Raw genomic sequence first — 21,787 nt, forward strand, 5'->3', positions numbered from 1 at the left:
ATGGTATAAATAGTAAAGACTTTAAAATGGTATAAATAACATTGTATAAATAAATTAAATTAGCTTTCTGTAATATCATGTTGATTAAATATATATACATATATGTGTTTAATTATTATTTTTATGTGATTTTACTCTTAGGAGAACAGAAACCTATCGTTTTACTACTGTGTGTTGGGAATCAATAATGTTATTGGTATAAGAACAGAGGGGTTTATGTATTTGGTTTATATATTTTCAAGTGCATCTTAACACTGTTGCATCACGTTTCAATTTTGTGTATCTTAATGCCTATCGGTGATTTTCCGTGAAAGCTGGTATTCTATCTAGTCCCCAAACTCCCTCCTTTCTGCTTTCGACGGGCATTCAATGCTTCTTCAAAAACATCTTGCTCTAAGGGAAGTGAAAGTTTAAAAGAAGTAAAACCTCCCACGCTGTAGACTCACCCATCCCTTAGAATGACTTCATCCATGCACAACCAAGGTTTCTTTTACCTTCGAGGGACTTTCCCCGTAAAGTGTGTTCAGTAACATGTTTTTTCAGTGCAATTACTAATTTTCTATTTGTGAGAGAAACTGATTGACTCGCGCTGTACGAAGGAATGCATTTACAAATTATGTTTGTTTTTAAACATCTGCTCTCATCTAGTTTCTCTCTTTTTCCTTATAAACCACTCTTAGACAGACAAAACACAGATGAGGCCTGAGTTTGGTTGTTTGCTGGTTCAAATACATGAACATCAACATGAAGCAGAAGCAGTTCATTTAACCACTGATACACTAGAACAGGGGTGGGAAACATCTGGCTCGTGGGTCGTATACAGCCTGTGAGACAGTCTGATGTGGTCCGAGAGGCCAGGATGGAGAATTTGTGTGTGGTTGTCTGCCTGTCAGCATACAGTGTGTACATCCGCCCCAAACTTGTAATGGTGATGTCCGGGGAAAAATATGAGAGAATTTGGGGAAATATGCTTCACACCAAACGCCAACCCACTCTGAGTCCATCCATTGGTTAGGGAACTCATATTTTAAAGCCTCGTTTGCCATTTTGTCCAGTGCCATCTTGGTCTTTAACCATAGAATCAAGATATTTGGAGGAGTGGACCTAACTGAGAGCATGAGGTCACTGCGCGCTGACCTCCACCTCCACCGATTGGATGGCACTTGCTGTCAATCACAAAGTATCTACACTCCCCAACTAGCGGCTGTGACTATAAACTCTGCATGAAAATGTTTACTCTCATTATCAATCAAGTGAGAAGTCTGGTCATTTTCTCCTGGACCTCTAAATAAACGGAACAGGCTTCTCTTTGCAACCAGGGAAGTATCCCTCTGCTGGTCTTGCAAGATAATGCAGGATTCCGACATTGAATTGACTTCACTTTTTAAGATCCAGAGTCTACACACATTTCTATGTACAGTCCAGGGTACAAATTGTTAACAGTATGGAACTAATCAGATTCTTTTGGTCAAACAGAATCTTGGGGCAGTTCCTCGGAAGGAGGTCAGAGCTCTTATTTCCACTTTCTACATTTAGAGATTGGCCACAGTTAGTTCCTTCATTGTATTGAAAGTAGGTGGTAGTCAGGCAGAGTTGGAACAGAGCAGATGTTGTGAGGGTTCTGTCACACCATGGTTTCATCTGGGTCGAGTCTTATGTCTCTGGCCATGTCGGCAACCTCCTGGGAGTTTTTGAAATAGTTTCCAGCCAGTGGGAGTAATGATGATGGTGTTTGGTGATGTTCTATAATCCAGCTGTAATGCTGCTAATGATGGGACTGAGTAGGGCTCCATCCTTGTTTAGTCCATAGATGCATGGAATGGCTTCCCCTGGGTAAAGATGGTAGTTGATGGTCAATGGCTTGGTCCTTTTCCAGTTGCTGTTGTTGGTTAACATCTTTTTTTTCTTTGTAGCGGCTGGTATGATCATTGTGTAACTGAGAAGACCAGTCACCTGGGTGTGATAGTCTGCTGTGTCCAGTACCACTATGCGTATTCTTTTGTTGGCCGATAGGATGCTGATGTTCAAGTGGTGAGGTTGGAAGGGGCTCTATGATTGGTGATGGGGTTTGGCACCTAGCCTAAGTTGTCCTGCAGCTGGGGCCCAGTACACACCTGGTATTAACAGGGCCGGTCTTTCCTACAGGCGACATAGGCGGTTGCCTAGGGCGCCATTCAGACGGGGGCGCCAAAAACTGCGCAGAGCAAAAAATAAAATAAAATAAAAAAGGCAGAGTTTTTGGCGCCCCCTTCTCTATGTGGTATGGCCAAAAATATTGTATTTAATTACTCTGACAGTAATTTAAGTAGTTTCATTAGAGAAATCAGTAAATGACAGCAGCACTCAGGTGCAACGTTTGGCACGGGACCAGTTGCACCCCGTACTGTCAGATGCAGTCTGGATGAGGAACTGAATGCTCCGTGTCGTTCCTGCTGCTGCTTCCATCCTGTATTCTACAGGGTAGTAGTGGGTGAGAGTCTCCTACGTTAGCTCCTATAGCCTCGCTTGATCACCACGGGTGTCATTGAGACGTGTTGACTGGTAAAACTTAGAAACTCCGCTGGGCAGTGAGGAGAGACACTCGCGCACTAGGTGGGCGGGGCTACATTCGCCTGTATAGGTGTTTAATTTACCTGCACGTCGTCTTGCAGGCGGGTCGCGATAGTATATTGTTTACTTTACAGTGTGTAGTTCAGCTCCGACACACACAGACTCTGTAATTCATGTATTGTTATTGTGCCTTATAAAGACCAGTTATAAGCTAATGTTCAATAGGTCTATATTGTAAATGTTTATATTTCTTTATGAGTGATGATGTATATTAAGATGTTTGGAGGAAAGAGACACCATAATAATTGAATGTATGTTATATGCACTTAAAAATGCAGTTACACTCAAAGAAATGCTTGTACTTGAAATTGTGTTTAATTTGAATAAGATGCAGTCTGGATGTGGAACTGAATGCTCCGTGTCGTTACTGCTGCTGCATTCATGCTGTATTCTGAAGATATACTTTAATTAGATTAATTTAAAAAAAATTGATCTAACATTAGGTTAAAATGAGACAAAAATTGAGATACGAACCTCCTTGGTGTTGTCAGAACATGCTAGCACATTGAGGCTTATGGTTAGAGTGTGTGTGCCAGGAGTGAAGCTTGCCTAGAGCGCCAAATGTGCTAGGGCCGGCCCTGGGTATTAACATGTGGTATTTGTGATCCGATCACAAGTGGACAGCTGAGTGCGTACATCCACACCTGAAATTAAAATGTGGCCCCACATTGTCTCGTGATCGAATCTCACTAACCCGCTCTGTACAAACATACACGTACATCACTTCTGTTCAAGAAGATCAAGTTATGGGGTCTTTCTGAGTAGAAGATCCAGACCTCCTCCCAATGTGGTCGGGCGAGATCAGATCTGTGCGTTCACATCTGTACTTGCACAGGGCCTGTGTTCCTCAAGTGGTTGTTTCTGATGGTTGATTCAGTGATGAGGTTTACCCCCGGTAACTGCGTTGGCGTTAAGTTTCAAACCTTTGGATTAGAGACTGTATTCCAGTTGCGTGAATCACTGGTAAGACTGGTTCTGCACCCACTTTCCGTGATATGCAATACTTGAAAACCTTCCAATAGTCCATTAGACCGGAAGAAGCCTCTTGGATGAGAGGTGAAACTTCATCAAGCCACACAAACAGGTCCAGTTTCATTTGTGCACATGTACACCTCCTGAAGATTTTGAAGTTGCTTTCAGACATGCACTTGCACTAATATCCTGACATTCACTAGAGGGGCTGTATAACGCAGAAGTGTACAGCGGTGAACAAGACACATTTTGAGTCATGCTAGTTTAAAATGATCAGGAGCACACAATAAAACAGGATGAACACGTCATTGCAACTTCAAATTAAAGGATTAATAGTTGAGGTGTGTCAAAGGAGAAACCTTAATCCAGGCTTAATGAGACACTTGATGTTTGGTTTTACTTTCATTGCATTCATCAATAACAGAATTATTGTCATACTCTGTAATTAACATTATATAGATACATAGATGATTATATCATCATCTAGACCCACAGCAGTTTAGTGATTTAGATTATGAACCCCTGCCTGGGAAGTGGTAAAGTCTGTGGTGTGCTGCCTTACGTCACAAAACCATTATTTTCCATTTATACCGCAGTCCATCAGACTGGTCATCCAGTCAGCTTCACACAGCCTCCCACTGTCTCTCTGTCTGTCTGTATGTGTGTGTGAGTGTTTATATGTAGATCTCGCCTACAGACCATCATCCATCTCTACTTCTTTCGAACTACCGGGGGTGGTGACATTGGAACAGGGTATGTCTACCACTATCACTGACCTGTATTTCCACTGTGACACAAAAACATCCCCTCCATGAGTGCAGAGAGCACACCACACAGGTCAGCTGACTTCCTGTCTAATTGCCGGCTGCGGAGGGCAGGTAAACAAAAAATAAATTCATACATATAAATGGCTCTGTGTTACAGATGAGTGAACAGGTCAAGTTAATATTACCTCACAGCAGCAAAACATTTAGTATATCTTTTTATTCAACCATTAGTTGCAAGGATAAGACAGGATAAAACATAAATACTATTTTCTGACCTATTTTCTTTGCCTCTTCTCACCCATCGCTCCTGCCCAGGTCTGTCTCTTGTAAAAATGCCTCAGGTCAAATACTCAACAAAGTATGGGGACATTGTTGTAGCAAAGTTATTTATGAATTGTATGCAGATTTGTGGAACTGTGTCTCTGTTTAACCGTTTTATACAATTTTTATACGGTTTAAATCCGGTGATTTGGCTACGCAGTTCACCCGCACTTTGCCTTTCACACACTCTCAACGCAGGGGAGGTTCTCTGCACAGACACGTTCACCACTCCATCAAATCCTTCTGCATTATTCAGCTGAGAGGTGGAGCAGCCATGGGCAGAGGCAGGAAGTGACGTAGTAACTCTGCGGCAGAGATCCTGTGATAATGATTACACCACCCCGACACCTTTGTGAGCTCCAACTCGCTTGCCTCTCTTATCTGTGTCTTCTATGTGTGTGTGACAGCTTTTTAAACAGGAGAAATTCACTTGTGGTGAATCCAGCTGATATCACCTGCTGTGTTTACTTATGGACTTCTCTTGGATTTCTACATATAATATAGTAGGAGGTCAGGAGGTTAAAGTCAGCTAAACTGCACACTGTCTCATTTGGACATTTGTATTTACACGTGCACCTCCTCTGGAGAAAAATAAGGAGGCACTGCAGGGTCGAGTGCCTGTCTGAAAACATTTAATGTATTCTCTGTATTTTAAATGTGTACGAGAATCTCCTAATGCACATAGAGATATGCGTATTCTGAATACCTGTGTGCGTAATCTAATTTGTAAATGTTTTTAAACAAATCTCTAAAATCTCTAAACTGATTAGCAAGCATGCAAACAAATTTTGCGAACGTATGCTTGGATTTGTTTGCGTGTTTTACCAACTACACAGCCAGTCAACAAAAATGGTTATCCTCATCCAAAAATGCAGGTGTAACTCAAATTGTTTTTTTGTTACAAGTCAGATTCAGCTAATCTTACAATAGAATTTTATGACGTTGGTTGAAATATTTAACCCAGTTTATATCTTTACTGCTATAACACCAACCTGTGACCAATGGAAATGTACGTTCACTTCCTGTTAGATTAATAACTGAATATGAGTCAGAGAAACTGTCTTCAAAGCCATTTTAAACCATGCTCTTGAGCAAATTGAAAGTAATTTAGCAAAAGAAAAAGTGCATGCAATGTACATGCAGCCAGTGATATTTCCAGTCACACATATTGCAGCTTTAGTTAAACTTGAAAAGCCAGGGAGTGGAAATACTCCAGAGCTATGAGATAAAATACACTACTCCAACATATCAGGTTTCGTGCTCAAAGTCCATGAGAGCATGGTTTTGAAAACTTTTTCTCTACTAAATTAAATTTCCATGACCTTAAACTCAAGTACCCTTCAGTGTGGTTTGTTTGACCAGATACAAATTTACTCTTAGCAAGTCGATCAAACAACACTGTAATGGCCATCGCACTACGAATGAAATCTGGCTTAATAATGACATCCCGAAAAGCACAGTTATTAATAAAAAGGAAAACTAAGGCTTTTTACTATTCAGGTGTGCCAACACAGTGAAGCATGGTGCAAAACATTAGGACCCCAGAAATCAAAGCAGGTAAATGGCTTATGTTTCATTTTAATATTTACACACAGGCTCTCCTTAATGTGACAGAATTCCTCTTCTGTGCAGAGAAAAATAAACTTGAAATAGACATGAAGCATAAAACAAGGGTTGATTATCTTAAAGTGGCATTAATGAACATTGTATAACGTCTAATGAAAATATGACACCAGTCACACAGTGTTAAAAAACATTTACCAATAAACCTATCGAGTATTATCACCACAAGACAAACTTGTATTTCCGCGTCACTCAGTACTCTCACAGTGATGTTTTCAGCAAAAGAGATCAGAGCAATGACACCATCACCCCCCTCCCATGTGGACTACAACAATGGAGTCTTGCTTGGAAGGGATCTTATCTGAACCAAGCCCTGGCAGCACATCATCCCCTCTCCAAAGTCAAGTCCTGCATTCGAATCCTCCTCCTCCTCACCTACAGTATAAATCCCCCCATGCTCCATGGCTCTCCAGCCCGTCGGACCTCCTGTGGCCACAGGGCACAAGAGAGAGACACACGGCTCCATCTAAATGATGATCCTGCTTGATATATCAAAATCGCAGTCCGTCTGTAAACTAGTTCACATGTTCACAACTATGTTCACATCTTGTTACAGCTCCTCCAAAGTGGTTACAAAACAATTTGGTAAACTGATGTGATCACTCATGTCACAAAGACAACTCTGACAAAAACTGAGATTTTACTTCTTCTTAATGTTTGTATCAAAAAGCAGCATCTATTGCAGAACATTTACACGTATATGAGAATATTATGTGCGCCATGTTTATGTTTTATAGTATAAAAGTGGTACAAGTTCTAGATATTATTGGGAAGTGGCTTGAGAGCATGTAAGTTGTGATTTTGTACTATACTAACAACTGCTTTTTACGTATCTATAGATCACTCTGGACTTTTATTTACTGAAATAACTTGCCTATATAATCTAGTGATCTGCAACCCACATTTCTGGTAAACTCATACTTTCCATTTTATTCATGCAGGGAGAAGATGGGCATCACACCCACAGGTTTTGCTACTGTGTTCCCAAAAACAGCAAGTGTGATGGCTGCGGGGAGAGGAGAGCAGTGTGGAACAGGTTTCTGCTTCTAGCTGAGTCATTATGAACCTGCACATGTATCAGAGAGGACAGAGTCAGAGGGGCACTGGAGACGAGAGAGAGAAAGAGAGAGAGTGAAAGAGAGAGTGAGAGACCTAGATAAATCTTACCTCTCTATGGAAATCATAAAGTGTTGCGTGTGCATGTGGAGGAACGAGATAATCAGAGGGTGAGAGAGACAGATTTTCTCATTGCCTGGACAGGGGAGTCCCCCAGGCCCAGCTTTGGTGGGGGTTTATTGCTCCCACCTCCACATTGGCTGAGAGGCTTTATCTTGCATCATGAGTGGGCTTCTGTCAAAGTTGTTTGTCCCTGTCAAAGTTAATCATCTCCTTCCCTTACCAGTACTCACAGAGCGTTACAATGGTGCAGGGAATCCCCCCCCGCAGCTGCTGCTCGCTGCCAGTATCTGTGGCTTCAACATGGACAGATTCATACACATTTATAGGCATTTACGAGCAATTTATAGAGGTTTAATATAAACTGTATGATGCCAGGAACTCTCCTGCTGAGTAAAATGATTAATGCTGGTAGACCCCCTGAGTGTTGCTGTGGATACACTGTGAGAGAAAAGGGTACAGCCCCTGCAACATTTGGACGCCACTCAGGGCCGTTTTCTCTGGGAAGATGTTAGTCTCGGTTTCAGATCGGTGTCTTGATAATAAATGAAGGAGAGGTTGGCAGGATTTATAAATGACACTGTAATGGAAATTCTGTATTTGTGGATGTGATGTTGTATGAGCAGACGTGTATGTGGAAGATTGACCAGATTGTTTATCTAAAAGGCCAAATTTAAGTTTCCACAAAGACATGAAGGCAGGATAGCGCCCACCCTGATAAGAGATCAGGAGGGTCGGAAATACATTTACATACCCCGTGGGAGGAGACTTTGGGTTTTAAGACCAAACCTCTCATTTCTGTTATTTGCTCGTTTGAGTTGAGGGTCAAACCGTGGGTTGAAATCACAACTAGATCATCTTGATGATCTCATTCTTTTTATTTCTGCATATCGGACTGACACAAACACTCACAGGTGTTGCAGGTGCTGATCTCCAGCTTGACTTCACTTCACTTTCTTCCTATTTAGCTGAATGACAGAGCTGAAGTAAATAATTCAAACTCATGTATAAGCCAGACAAGTGAACAGTTCTAAAGCAAATTCAGTTTCATCTTATGAAAAACTTTTGACTTTGAAATCGTCATTGCAAATACACCAGGTAGGATGAAAGCAAAACATTTCGTAACTTCACTTTGCACCATGGACTGTTAACAAAAAGCTCTGCACACAACGCCCAGCACAAGAACCATAACAAGTGACAGTTTATTGCAGAAGTGTTCGAGGAGTCACTAATGACAAGGTATAATGTCACACATCATCACAGGAGAAGAGAACAGGCAGGTTTACAACAGACTCTGCACTAGTTAGATTAAAGAGTGGACGTTCAGTGACCCAGATAAGAAAAAAAATGAGCCAACCAACCAATTAATTAAAAAAAAGTATATATAGCGTCCTAATATACTACAATAAATACAATAATTGAGAAACATGCCTGGCTTTCTGCATTGTTGCATGTCTGTCCATTACTTTACATGTTTTGGCTTTAAGCTATTTTCATTCACACTGATGGCCTTTCCATCATCTGCCAGATTTAGTGCCTTGTTTCTGGTTTATAACCAGACCAAAGACGAAGTACATTGCTTAATAATCAAAGATTAAAAAACTCAAACTAAAAGACAAAACAAAAGTAATATAAACTTCCATTCCTGCATAAATCCCACGCATCCATGTCTGATTTAGTCCGACATCATCCCAACAATACTTTATCATCATCATATTCTGGAGGCTGACACTGCATTAATCCTTGGGTCCAAGTGAAAGTTTGTGGAAAATAGAAAAGGTTCCCTTCATGGCGTTCCAGATATATCACCTTCACATGGCAAAAAATGTGCTTTGTGAGGTCACTGTGACCTTGACCTTTGACCCCTGACCAGACGGACGGAAGGAAAACCTTAAAACATAATAACTCGGGCCACTGGCATTAAAAAGACTATGAGACGTGCACACTATAAATACAGACACCAGTATACAAATACACAAATAGAAAAAAGGTCAACACACATTGTGCACTTCAGGTTTGGTTCACTGATGTCTCCTTTTGTAAAGGGTGAGAAACATTTTATCTTTGAAAATCGAATAGACAATTGGACACTTGTGTGGTTGTTGCTCAAGTCAGAAGCATCTGCTGACTAGGTAACATCTGAACATTGATCAACAGCTTATGCTCAACAAAAAACATTTCAAACCATATTAACCTTTCCAGCTCTTAATCTTAAGACTAACCATGACTGGGACATGACTTTTAAACTTACAACTTAGTGTCATTAGCACCATCAAGTGGCCACCAGATGTACTTGAAATATATATTTACCTCGACTAACTATAATTTCTCACTCACATGCATCAAGTGGTACAATGGGCCTGTTTATACATATACATAATAAACTCAGTAAAAAAATTATATATATTTTTAGAAGAATACATGTGTCACGTTGAAACATATACCCACTGCTACATCCTTCATTGTTGTAGGAGTACCATTAGCATATATAGTATTTGATTGCCCTCTGCTGGTGTAAAGGTCAAGTGCAAGAACTTGAAGCGTAAGACCTCTAATCATTGAATATCTATGGTACCATCCATCCATCAATTATCTAGCCCGCTAATACTTTTGAAGGTCGTGGGCGGAGCTTGAGCAAATCCCAGGTGCAAACGCAAACGTCTGTCTGTCTGTAGGTCTGTCTATGGAAAACATATCTCACAAACCATTTATCTTATTTTCACCAACAGTCTCAGAATCGCTTCCTCTTAAGCAAGTTGTCTACAAAGTTGCTGCAATGCCATATATCGAACTGAAATACAGAGCTTTTTATTTTGAAAAGTCGTGCACATGGGTGAGAAGATTGAATCAGTTGCTTAAAAGACCTCAGAAATAGCAGACCTGCAATGTTTTAAAACATAATACCAGTTCAGTAAAACATTCAAACTTCTTTATTACCGTACATGTAGACTTTATTAACGCAAATTTAGTTTCATTGGGCTTTAAAACCTTCATTGCAGATAAATCAGGTAGGATGAACAAATTTCTCTAGATTCGCTCTGCTCCACAGACTGATTATAAGAAGCTCTGCACACAACATCCAGCACAAAAGTGACAGTATAGTGTAAAACTGTTTGAGGAGGACTAATGACAAAGAATAATTCTGGAGTACAGAGGATAACAGAGGAACACAGTAAAAGGAGAAAAGGCAGGTTTAGAATAGACTCTGCGTTAGTTCATCAAATGTGTATCTATACGTTCTTAGAATGCAACACATCAGAGAGCATGTCAAAAATGTCAGTTTGTGCAATGGGGATCATAAATAATTTGTTCATGTTTGGATCTATTCTACAAAGCCCAGCAAGTGCAACGCTGTGTAAAGATGGATGGATAGAAAGTTAAATGAAATCAAATGTCCTGAGCTGTGCAAAGCTGCAGTTCACCCTGTACAAAGCCCTCATATTTCCACCATAGAGATTTACAGAACTGAGCATTATCACCTTTGTATAATTTGACGCAAATATGGATCGAATAGATGAATGGCAAAACATTTATTTTCTTCCAGAGACAGCTCACTTTCAATTCGACAGAATGTTTGACGCTCAAAAGGACGATTTGGGGCAGGGTGCCACTCACACCAGTCAGCACTGTGATGAGTAGACATGCTCACAGGCTGAGAAATGGTTGTGCAGACTGAGGTTACTTTATCAGATTGTTAATATTTGAAGGTCTTGATCTGTTGAGTGAACTTGAGATAAAGTGCACAGCCTCTGGAAACACAGCGGAACAGAGACACTTCATTTAACAGCTGATATATGTTGTGCAATGCTGCTTTCTTACACTTGTCTTCTGAATGATGTGTCCTGTGCTGAACGACCCTTGTGAGCACCAGACACACAGAAAGATGAATGGAGGAGATACATCAGCTGAGTTACACACGGCATCTTTGATAAATCAACTTGTTACACTGACAAGCTCATTGGAAACAATAAAATTACACAGAAATGTGTCATGTAACTTATCAGTAACACTAAGAGTTTGTGAGTAATTTGTGGTTAACATACAACCACTAGAATAGAAGTTGAATCATGTTTTAAAATTTAGAGGATCCCTCAGCTCATGTTGAGACAAAGTATAAAGGAGTTCACAGTCGAGGCATGATTTGAAGTTCTGTTTTTTTTCTTTTACAGAAATCGAACTGCACACATGCAAGACCCTCATGATGTTCACACAGGAAGGAAACACACGCAAACATTTCATCCCCTCCGCTGTGCCCAGCCAGTGCATCTCCTCGCACTCAACTAACAAGCGTCTGTGGTTTTTCAGAAAATGAACTCTGCAACGATGGTGTTAAATATGAAAAAAGAGGCTACGCAGAGATGCAAGCGCAGTGCACAGTGATCTGTGGTCTTAATCTTAGACTTTATGGAACCTGTAAACTGTGTATGAGCCACATTTTAGCTGCTTTGTAAGCAGATTAGAAAATAAAAGCTCACCTCTGCTTCAGGCTGCAGCGGCTCAGTGGAATATATGGAAATCAAATTTATTTTCAGCAACAAAGCCTGGGCTGGTGTTTTTATCTTAAAGCTTTCCAGTGGTCATGACCAAACCTCATGTGGGTGTTCATTACACCTTTGGCCTTTTTATTATTCCTTAAGTCAGAACTGAAGGCCCCGGTGAGGCATCCTTTTATCACTAGGCCTTTGGAACAGCTTTCCTGAAAATGAGTGTTGATCATTTTAAAAGCAAACTTTCTGAATTCTCTTTATTTACTTTATAAATATCTTAGTCATTTTTAGATTATTTTCCTTTAAATGCACTACATTTTATTTAGGTGATTTTATCCACTTCAATGCATCTATCTCATGATCTCATTTTATCATTGTATTCTTCATACATATCTGCCTATTTATCTCTGTTCTGTTCTTCTTCATGAGTTGTGCTGATGTGTGGGTGGGCAGCCAATGGCTGATGGGTGGGAAGTTCCATGGGTAAATTAACCACTAAGGGTATTTGCCTGCGACCCCCCGCTGGTGGATGTGAGCCTTGGAGGCCTCTTGGTCGGCAGATGGATCTAGTTGGCCGTCAAGAAGAAGTTCCCTCAAGTGTTTTTGTATTTTGCCATTGCTCTGTATTAACAAACTGCACCAACTTGACCAACATTTAGTTTTCAATCAGAAAGACTTCACTTCCTTGTCAGACGTTAACTTAAATAATCTCTTTATTTATTAAAAAACAATACTTAAAATCATTTTTTAACGATTGTCAGATCCACACCAAAATAAATATTTTACAAATGCTACAAATAAATCAGCATCTTAGTGTCAACATTTACATAAGGCGCAATATTTGTTTTCCACTGTTTACATTCTGTCATTGACTAAAAAACTAAGCCCATCAGCACAAACCCTTCATATCTTATAGAGACCAAAGAAGTTGGCATAATGTTCGTGGCTGAGATATCTGGGTTGCGAAACGTTCACAAGCACTCTGTCGTATTTCTGCAGCTTCAGGGCAGAGGCCAGGAAACTGTCAGAGGTCCAGGGCTGATTCAGCTGCTGAGGGCAGAGGCCGTCTCTGTGGGCCTCCATCAGGGTGATAGGTGACGGGTGTCCCACTCTCCTCACAAACACGGAGTGAACGAACGAGGAAGCGGATGAGCAGCTCTTAAAGATCAACTCCACCCGTGAGCAGACGTGGTACAATCCGCTCTCATTGACCCGCAGGCTGCCATCCTCAATCTGGTAGGTCACTCCTCCGGACAAGAAGGCCCGACCCCCCTTCGGTTCCCATCGCAAAGTCTTATGGAATGTCTCTCTCTGGATCTGCCCTGGAAGAGGAGAAGACGAGGGAGATGTTACACAATGCGGATTTCTTCACAAATCTGAGTAAGGATTCAATTGTAATAGAAATATTACCGATCACATGTGCTGCAGGCCTGTCGTCTTTGTCTTTGTCGTGCAGCTCAGGTCCATAGAGACCTTGAACAAACCTCACATTAATTTCACTTGTACTGTATCACTTTGATGTTACTATTACACACGTTTTCAGAAGTGTTTGCACTCACCGATTTGCTTTTGAGGCATATTAGACTCTGTCACAGGTTCACCCTGCAGCGAAATGAGAGAAACAGAGAAATCTCATGACCACATCACACACAGGCGTTTTTTTTTTTTCTTCCTCTCTTGAGTTAAACTCTCAGCGTGAGAGGATATCCTGTCTCACTGGACCGGCAACCACATTTTGAACGGCCAGGTCCTTGGTTTGCACTGTTTAAATGTCAGGCCAGAGCTGAGGTGTGCAGACTCTTCAAATGATGGTGAATTCATTATTTAACTTTGCAGCTCTGAGTTTCAGTTTCCAGCCACTTTTTCCACGCTCCTACTCTACACCCCCGTCTCTCTCTCTCTCCGTGTAAAAGTGAGAGAAATCATATATTTTAATCTTTTGCAGACATGTCCCTATTAAAATTAGACAAATAATATTATGCACATGGAAATACTATGTCATCGTCCGGCATTGTGTCTCTACCTAATTTGCAAAAGGTCACAACCTTATTAAGCCTTCACACTACTGTTCCTAATTCAGTAAAAGAATATGAATTAAAATGAAAATGTCAAACCAACCTCCTCACTACCTCCTTACCTGTTTCATCTGCCTCAGTTCTGTCTTCATTTTATAAATCTGATAGGCCTCAAAGCCCAGGGCTGCAAACACCAGCAGGAACAGCAGCAGGACGACCAAAGTCAGACAGGGGCCGACGCGCATGAAGCCCCCACTCCTCCCACGGCTCCTCGCCCTCTCCTGGACAGGAGGCGAGGTCCAGCAGGGCACAAGACTCGGAGGCTGGGCAGGATCCACCGGACCTCCACCTCCATCCACGAGGAACACTTGTGGGAAAGGATACCTGTGGTCGCAGCTCATGGTGCAGGACGTGTCGAGCGACAAACTGCGTGTGCATCAATCGCCTCTGCGTGAAGGAGGTGTCTCTCTGAGCACCTCTGCTTTAAGACACCAAGCTTGAGTCATTAACCACCCGCAGAGCCCTCCCACCACAGTGAAGGTATCACTTTTGATAAACTCTAAACTAACATGTGCATCAACTGATTTTTCTCTGGGCTGCTTTGTTGGATGTTATATATTAATCACCACAACCTTTATTGGGCTTTATCTCAGCTTGTGCTTTTTTATGTGCTCAGCTTGTGTTGTTCAGACTGAGGGTAGCAGGAAGCTACAGGTCTCACCTGACCCTGACCTCACACAGCACCACTGCATTCATCAGAGAGAATTAAGAAACGTTCCACAGTAGGAAAGACTGAGCAGCATCACACCCAGTCATCTAACCAGCACTTTATATGCAACAGGTCTTGTGGGCCAAATAATGCCCTTTTCATGTTCACCCTCTTCTGGTTTTTCCTATCAAAGCCAAAATGCATTATAATCTAAATGTGTAATATCTTTGGATATTCTCTTCATGAGGCACAGCATTGTTGGTAAACAGTGATGCAGCAGTTTCAGTAGCACACAGCGTTATCTATGTGGGAAGATGCTGCTGCCACATGAAAAGCACCAATGTCTACACGGGCTTTCGTGCCTGTGAAAAACGGTAGCGAGCGTAGGTAGCCACACGTTCAGTTAACCTCAACCAATACCCGCTCAGAGATGGGCTTACAGGAAAGCTGAACATCAACACACACAAGCACACAAACACACACACTTCTCCCCCGTAAGTTTGAAAATTAATACCAATTGATGTCTTTTTGACACTTTGGGCTCGTTTCCTAGGAATATGACCCTTCATCACGGTTGCAGCATGACCTTATGCTGCAACCGCAATGAAGAACATTGTGGTTGCAGAGTTTCCGCTATGACTTCAGTTTTCATGAGAACAAATTATGTTTCCAAATCAGTTTGGTCTCTCTAGTTTGCTTTTAGTGGTTTCTTAAAGATTAGATTAGAGATAAGGATGCATCTTTATGACCCCTATGATAGGAGATTAATACATCCTGTAAGTGGAGGGAGGCTGCAGCAGTGCTGTCTTTAGCTCACTATGATTTATCAACTGGAAAGCTAAGCCAGTATTGTATGTTGTGTCAAAGTTAGTTTTTTGTGTGTATTTTGGTAACAGCAAAGTAAGCACTGTTCAGTTTCATTTTTTCAGGCATCTGTGGCGACAGAGGGAAACCCAACTTAATTAAAGGTTGATGCGTCAATGGTAACCATGAACTGCACAGGGTCTGCTTTCTAAACGCGACCAGTTTCCAAGAAGTGTCATGCAGAAAGCGTGAATGGTCCTGTCAGCAGCAGCAGCAGCAGCAGCAGCAGCAGCAGCAGCCGCCCAGGGTGGGAGGGAAGGCGTTTGGGGTCTAACCAGATTGTGTTCAGAGATGCTGCTCCAGTTAATACAAGCAGACTTACACTGAATCAGCAAGTATCTCTATTAGTTACTCTGCTTTTCTCACACATTCCCCAACCTGTCGGCTGGAACTGTGGTCCCCATGACATAAATTTTATCTTTTTCTCTTAAGCAGCAGGTCTGGTTAGTGCGGCTTTAATTCTAAACTGAAACCTATCTTTTGTATATTCTCAAATTGAGTTATTCAGATTCATAGTCTTCATGTTTAAAAGAGTTTTTTTTTATTCTACCAAACACACAGCATGGCACTTTACATACTTGAGAAAATATGGCATATTTAAGAAACAAATGTAGGAATTGGTTTTGAAAAAGTCCAGAAATTTTTAGTTTTTAATTCTTTATTGTTATTATATTTAAGTGTTTTTTTACAAAGTACTTCTATCACATCAATGTTGCTGTTCACATGACCTGCCAGCCCTTGAAAGGACACAAGATGGATACAAATGTAAACTACTATGTCTAATGATCTACAATATCACGTGTCACACTCCCCATCAGAGGAAGAGTAACAGTCTAATCCCAGGACGTGACCAGTGCTCTCCTCTGTTTTCTCAGGTTTCCTCTCTGCTGCTTCACACTCTGAATTATGTTCTTGGAAGGCACCTTTCACACGGAAAACCAAACTCTCTGTTGTCCCGACATCTGTGTCTCTGTTCTGTGATGAAAATGTTTGACCTGACAGGGAATTACTGAGGTTTGGCAGGCCTGACTGCAGAACCCTGGCTAGACTCTGTGTTGGGGACGAGCTGATCTGAACCGCCGGCCCTCTGAACGCAGCGGTGGCCACTGCCAGCCGTGTGCGGTCGAAGGAGAGCGGCTGGTCCTGGTCTGCGCAGACTGTCTCTGAGGTTTCTGACCTCGGGTTGGTGGGGATAGGGGTTTGACGTCTGGCCTCTGAATATACGAGAGGTCTCTCCCTCTCGGTGGCTGAGGTTTGGTGACATCCTGTCCGGCTGCTTACCAAGTCAGGTACAGCCCCACTCCACTGACTGCTGTCCTCATGTGACTCACTGCGTCGAGGGTTTTTCACTGTAAACCAGAGAGACGACACAGAAATGAAAGAGAAATGAAAGGACTGTTAGCCACAGGTGTATGAAAGGACTTGTTCAACCAAAATTAATGATTATCTGTCGGAAATGTTCAAAGCTGATTAGTCAGGTAGGAATAATAGAAAGTGATACAGTTATATATCTGCACACAAATTATACAAATATTGATGTGAAATATGTTTTTATTTACCTAATTAGAAGTAAATGCTTTCCCTGCAGATATCACATGGAGTCAAAGGGGTAAATACAACTCGTTGCATATTCTAGTATCTATAAGTGAGACATTAACAAATGGTCAAATTTTTATTTGGTGTTACCGTCTTAAAATGGAGAACTTTGGATATGGTGCTGGCCCCATTTTATAATGACAACTCTCGTGTCCTATATGCTCAAAGACGCTTCCTGATAGGGTCTTTGCAGTCAGGACATAGACTTCACTCATTCATTATGCTGCTATCATATGATCCTTGTTGAGGTAAAAAGATGAACTTTTGCCAAGTCCCATAATGCACCACCAGCAGGGCAGTGCAAGCTGCTCATTACGACTTGAGTTGGAACATCTGCGAATGGAAGGGAACTCTGAAGAGTCAGCTCATGATACAACCAACGAAGCCACTGGTACTGTAACCAGACTTTTATTTTGATGATTATTCAACTGGCTTTTTGTGTACTTAATTGTTTGTTCAATTTATATTGATGATTGAATGCAGTTTGCATTCATTCATTTACGTACACTGTAAAAAACATATTAACTTTATTTGTTGGATTGAAGTTGTTTGAAATATTTGCATATTTGCAATGACTTCTTGTTCTTTTTGTGTTTTGAAGGTTTTCAACCTGATGAACCAACCAGCAAACAACTAACAAATAAGGAAAAATAAATATTGGGCTGTGTTGGAAAGAGTCGTCCCGTGCGTCCTTTGGGGTTCATGTACCAGGCCAATGCAAGTTGACCAAGAGTTGAAGACAAAACCTAGGAACTTCTCTTTTGTCTTTGCTCACAGCTGTTGTACGGTTAAATTCTGCATTTTACAATAATACACCTGCTTTCATGTGTAGCTGACGAGTAATCTGTGTGAACCGCATCACGCTTAACTTCCTGTTTACACAGGCATGAGCTCAGGGGCTGTGACTGGTCACGTAAAATGCATTTTCAGGTGGGTTAGAATGGACGGGGACAAAAAGGCTTGTGTGAACAGAGATTGATTAAAAAATGTTACTGCTCTGACTTCAGGTAGAGTGTAAAGAAACGTTAATTCTTTACACACTTTACACTCTGACAAGTCAAACACTGGATTGATAAAACACTGGAACCAGTACATGATTAGATGTGGATCATGATCGTGGATGCTGGTGACAGCTGATCGTGGATTATGATTACAAATAGATTGCTTCGATATACCTCCTCACACATTCCACCATTCTACCTGACACCTGTCATTAGGACTGTCATTACTCCTCCCTTTGTCTCTGTCAGACATTTCCTTACGTACAAATATTGAATCTTGATACACCTCTCCATTTAGATGCTGTCTTCTCTAATCAATGTTATAAATAGTCATTGTGTTGATGTGCTTTGCTATTTGCAGAATAAATTGCACTTCTGTCTGTAATGTTTTTTTGGGGGGCGGGGACTCTATTGACTCTGAGGCAACTGTGATTTGTGAATATGCCTATACGAAAGAAATTTGATTGATGGAGTACTCAGTTGACTGCATCATATTAATACCTCAACAGTAAATCTGCAGTATATGAGCGGTGAGTCCTGACCTGTGGCACACCGACCTGTCCCCGGAGGGTCCCGTGTCTCTGCTCTCCTCTTGCAGTACCCTCGAGGAGTCCACGGCTTGTGTTTGCACGAAGGGTCGAGCGCTCGCAGTTTGGTGATGAATCTCTTGTACTCTTTCTCCAGAGCCTCGATGCACAGCTGGAACTCAGAGATCTTCCTCTCCGGGTAGTGAGACAGCTGGGACTGCTGAGAGGGCCCAGGCCGGGGGAGAGCAGCAGAGATCAGACACAGTCATCCACGTGCATGTAATCCAGACACCCTGCACCCTGCAGAAGGTCACCTTACCTGCAGATAATACTCTATTTCCTTCTTGATGCTGGGGATCCACTTGGTCACAGACGAGGCTGAGTTGAGAGTGGACTGTGGAGGAGAAGGTTTGGCTGAGACAAGCTACTGCAGGTGAAAGTGAACTGAGGTGAACAAGAGATCAACAGTTTAGTGTGAAGAACTCCACTCACCAGCTTCGGTCTGCGCTCGTGAGCATCTCGGAGTCGTCCCTCTGCACGGGGGGGAAACAGAGAGTTAGCACTAGTGCGGCTAACAGCTGAAGCTAGCTGTCCGCGGAGCAGGAAGTGTGTCAGGTGTTTAGTCAGTGTCACTTTTCTCACCCTCTCTCTCCTTCTGCAGCCACAGTCTGTTCAGTTTCCCTTGTTGCTTCTCCTCGTTCCTCGCCATCGTCTCCACTCACAATAAACAATGTCACGTGACACATGTCCTCCTCTGCTTCTGCTGCTAATCTTGCATTTCAAAGACGTTCTTGTGGCAGTGCCGCCACCCTCTGAGCTGGAGTGTGTATTTTAAAAATAAATGTCCAAAAAAGAGAGAGAACTTAATTTATTTTATATATACTTTATGTATACTTCAAATTTGACACTTAATGGTATTTATAACGTGTTCTTAACAGATATTAGATAAATATATCTTTAAATGCTGAAAATAATTTCCCCCTCTGTCTGCATATCAAGTTTTGGAAGATTTTCCAGTGGACATTTTGAAAAATGTTAATGTTCAATGTGTAGAATTTAGTGGCGAAGTTGCATGCTGCAGCTTAATCACCGTCACCTCCCCTCCCCTCCCCAACCTGAAAGAGAAACTGTGGAGCCTTTAGTTGTCATAAAAACTATGACATCCTCCATAGAGAGGACCCGCTCTCGATGTAAATATCAAATATTTTAGTATTTTCTATTTTCTATTCTCTTCCATTGTCTTTGATAGTGAATGTTTTGGCAGTAAAAAAATGTGTTGTGCCTTTTTACTTTTTAACAACAGGGTAGGTAATTTCCTCTCAGAAGATGCTTGTATAGTGTTCATCACTTCAACTGAGATTAAATGCAGTTGTCTTGTTTCCACACCTTATTAACTTGTTTTCATGTAATAATGTTTTTTCCATATTTTAGCAGATATCCAAAGATGTAAAATGAACAAATAATCAAGGATTTAATACACAACTTTGAACTGCGATAGACTTATGTCGTGCCATCATTTCATGACAGTAGCCTGCATGTCATTTGTCATAAAGAATACTGACATAATTAAATAGGATAAATTATTTATTTTCAAGCCCATTACCTTGTTTATTTAGAAAATATTTATTTTAATTACATATACTACATATCTGCTATCAATCCTACATCATTCGCTTATACTAAATATAAGTTTCTGAAAAAAAGATTTCCCTCATTACTATACAAAGGTATGGAGCGAGGTGCTCTAAAATCTAAACAGAAAATATAAGTCATATTGATACCTATGGTAAGATGGGAACGGTTGCCATATTTCTATTCCTCTAATCAGAAATGTGCCAACCACAGAACACATTCTACCTCAAGTGTGACAGTTCCTTCCCCACTGAACTTTGCATCATGTTGCAACTGTGTTCAAACTCTGCAGTCATAGAACAACAAAAAAAACATGACATCCTGATCCACCTAATGGAGAAACAAATATCAGTTCAAATGTTTACGAGCTACAACTTGTCTATTGTCCTTCTGTTATTAAACCGTGAAAAGTGGTGAATTTGAAAAAAAGCTTCACGTGATAATCACATATGGTTTCACCACAGTGGTACCCTGGCTTGTTTGTAGGTCGTGGGAAACTAGAGACATATTACTCGCTCTCTGCGAGCTCTCTTTAAGTGTTCACTTTTAGAGTTTGTGTTGTATTTTCTTTTAATACAATTTGTTAAACAAAACAAGAGACAGAAAATTTAGATGAGGAAACAGGATAAATCTTTACATTTTTCTTGATCCACTGAAAAAAACAACTTACTCGGTATATGCTGAATGTGCTGAATCAAGAAATGATTCAAAGAATTAGTCAAAGTTGAATTTAACTTAAATTGCCTATTAACTTTTAAAACACTCAGTATTCTGTGTTTGTGGTATTTTCTGATGCAAGTAGTTTGATTCAAAGAATGGAAATGTGAGGTGGTGATGGTGGTGGATGTGGGTGGAAGAAAAAAAATGTAAACCTGAAAGAATGCTGATTGTGACGAACTGGTGTAAAAAAAAACTTCCACAGTGACGTTCTTGAATCTTCGGTGGTCGTGGTGATAGTCACTTGGCATTTTGATATGGGAGAAAAATCACCAACCACTGACTTCATCAACCACAGTCATCCTGCACAACTGGCACCTTTGCAGATATTTTGAAAAAGGATAAGAGAAATCTACAATGAATCTTTTACATTTTCCTGCAGACAACAAAACAATTAAACAATTCAAACATTACAAATGTTCTGAAAACAGCTGTTAGAGAGTAAGTGTTAAAAGCCTACAACAAACTACTACGTACTCTCACTTACAATCACAAACATTATTGTTACACTAAACCTCACAACTATAAAGTAGATATTCAACTCTGGGTCCTCAGACATATTAACAGCACAAAGACACTGTATTATGGTAGTGCAGTGCTATTTGCGAAATGCTAACATCTGCAAGCTATCAATTCTGATAATGTTAAGCAGGTGTAATGTTCCCTGATGATCATTTTGATTTGGCCCAATAAACACTAATTACAACTAAATAACTACTCATAAGCACTAAACACAGCGAAGTTAAGGATGTATTAGACACAATTTTCCC

The 21,787-nt window shown here is 41.0% G+C and overlaps 2 protein-coding genes across 3 annotated transcripts; both read right to left on the reverse strand.

Annotated features, from left to right (window-relative positions):
* Positions 1-12,649: 12,649 nt before the first annotated feature.
* Positions 12,650-14,418, reverse strand: faslg (Fas ligand (TNF superfamily, member 6)). Its single transcript, XM_062395750.1, has 4 exons — positions 14,094-14,418; positions 13,516-13,558; positions 13,367-13,429; positions 12,650-13,278 (listed from the first exon to the last, which is right to left on the reverse strand). Exons 1-4 carry the CDS (start codon positions 14,370-14,372, stop codon positions 12,860-12,862), a joined length of 804 nt encoding a protein of 267 aa, XP_062251734.1. The 5' UTR covers positions 14,373-14,418; the 3' UTR covers positions 12,650-12,859.
* A 1,650-nt stretch (positions 14,419-16,068) lies between these two features.
* Positions 16,069-19,521, reverse strand: si:dkey-86e18.1 (uncharacterized protein LOC557342 homolog). Of its 2 annotated transcripts, none has more exons than XM_062396377.1 (5): positions 19,311-19,521; positions 19,161-19,201; positions 18,988-19,062; positions 18,699-18,888; positions 16,069-16,893 (listed from the first exon to the last, which is right to left on the reverse strand). In XM_062396377.1, the coding sequence occupies exons 1-5, from the start codon at positions 19,375-19,377 to the stop codon at positions 16,340-16,342; spliced, it is 927 nt and encodes a 308-aa protein (XP_062252361.1). In that variant the 5' UTR covers positions 19,378-19,521; the 3' UTR covers positions 16,069-16,339. The 2 variants fall into 2 exon arrangements, with proteins under 2 accessions (XP_062252361.1, XP_062252360.1); XM_062396376.1 differs by having other exon boundaries at positions 18,684-18,888; positions 19,311-19,516.
* Positions 19,522-21,787: the final 2,266 nt, after the last annotated feature.

The sequence above is a fragment of the Platichthys flesus genome, chromosome 9 (genome assembly GCF_949316205.1).
Source record: "Platichthys flesus chromosome 9, fPlaFle2.1, whole genome shotgun sequence".
NCBI classification, from domain to species: domain Eukaryota; kingdom Metazoa; phylum Chordata; class Actinopteri; order Pleuronectiformes; family Pleuronectidae; genus Platichthys; species Platichthys flesus.

Excerpts from the sequence above, each read along its gene's own strand:
- faslg (XM_062395750.1), bottom strand. The coding sequence starts at position 14,372 with ATGAGCTGCGACCACAGGTATCCTTTCCCACAAGTGTTCCTCGTGGAT. Across the intron at positions 13,430-13,515 it reads TATGCCTCAAAAGCAAATCG|GTCTCTATGGACCTGAGCTG; the intron begins GTGAGTGCAAAC and ends GGTTTGTTCAAG. Across the intron at positions 13,279-13,366 it reads GCCTGCAGCACATGTGATCG|GGCAGATCCAGAGAGAGACA; the intron begins GTAATATTTCTA and ends CTCCTCTTCCAG.
- si:dkey-86e18.1 (XM_062396376.1), bottom strand. The coding sequence starts at position 19,377 with ATGGCGAGGAACGAGGAGAAGCAACAAGGGAAACTGAACAGACTGTGG. Across the intron at positions 19,063-19,160 it reads ACGAGCGCAGACCGAAGCTG|TCCACTCTCAACTCAGCCTC; the intron begins GTGAGTGGAGTT and ends TCTCCTCCACAG. Across the intron at positions 16,894-18,683 it reads GACAGGTCGGTGTGCCACAG|TGAAAAACCCTCGACGCAGT; the intron begins GTCAGGACTCAC and ends TCTGGTTTACAG.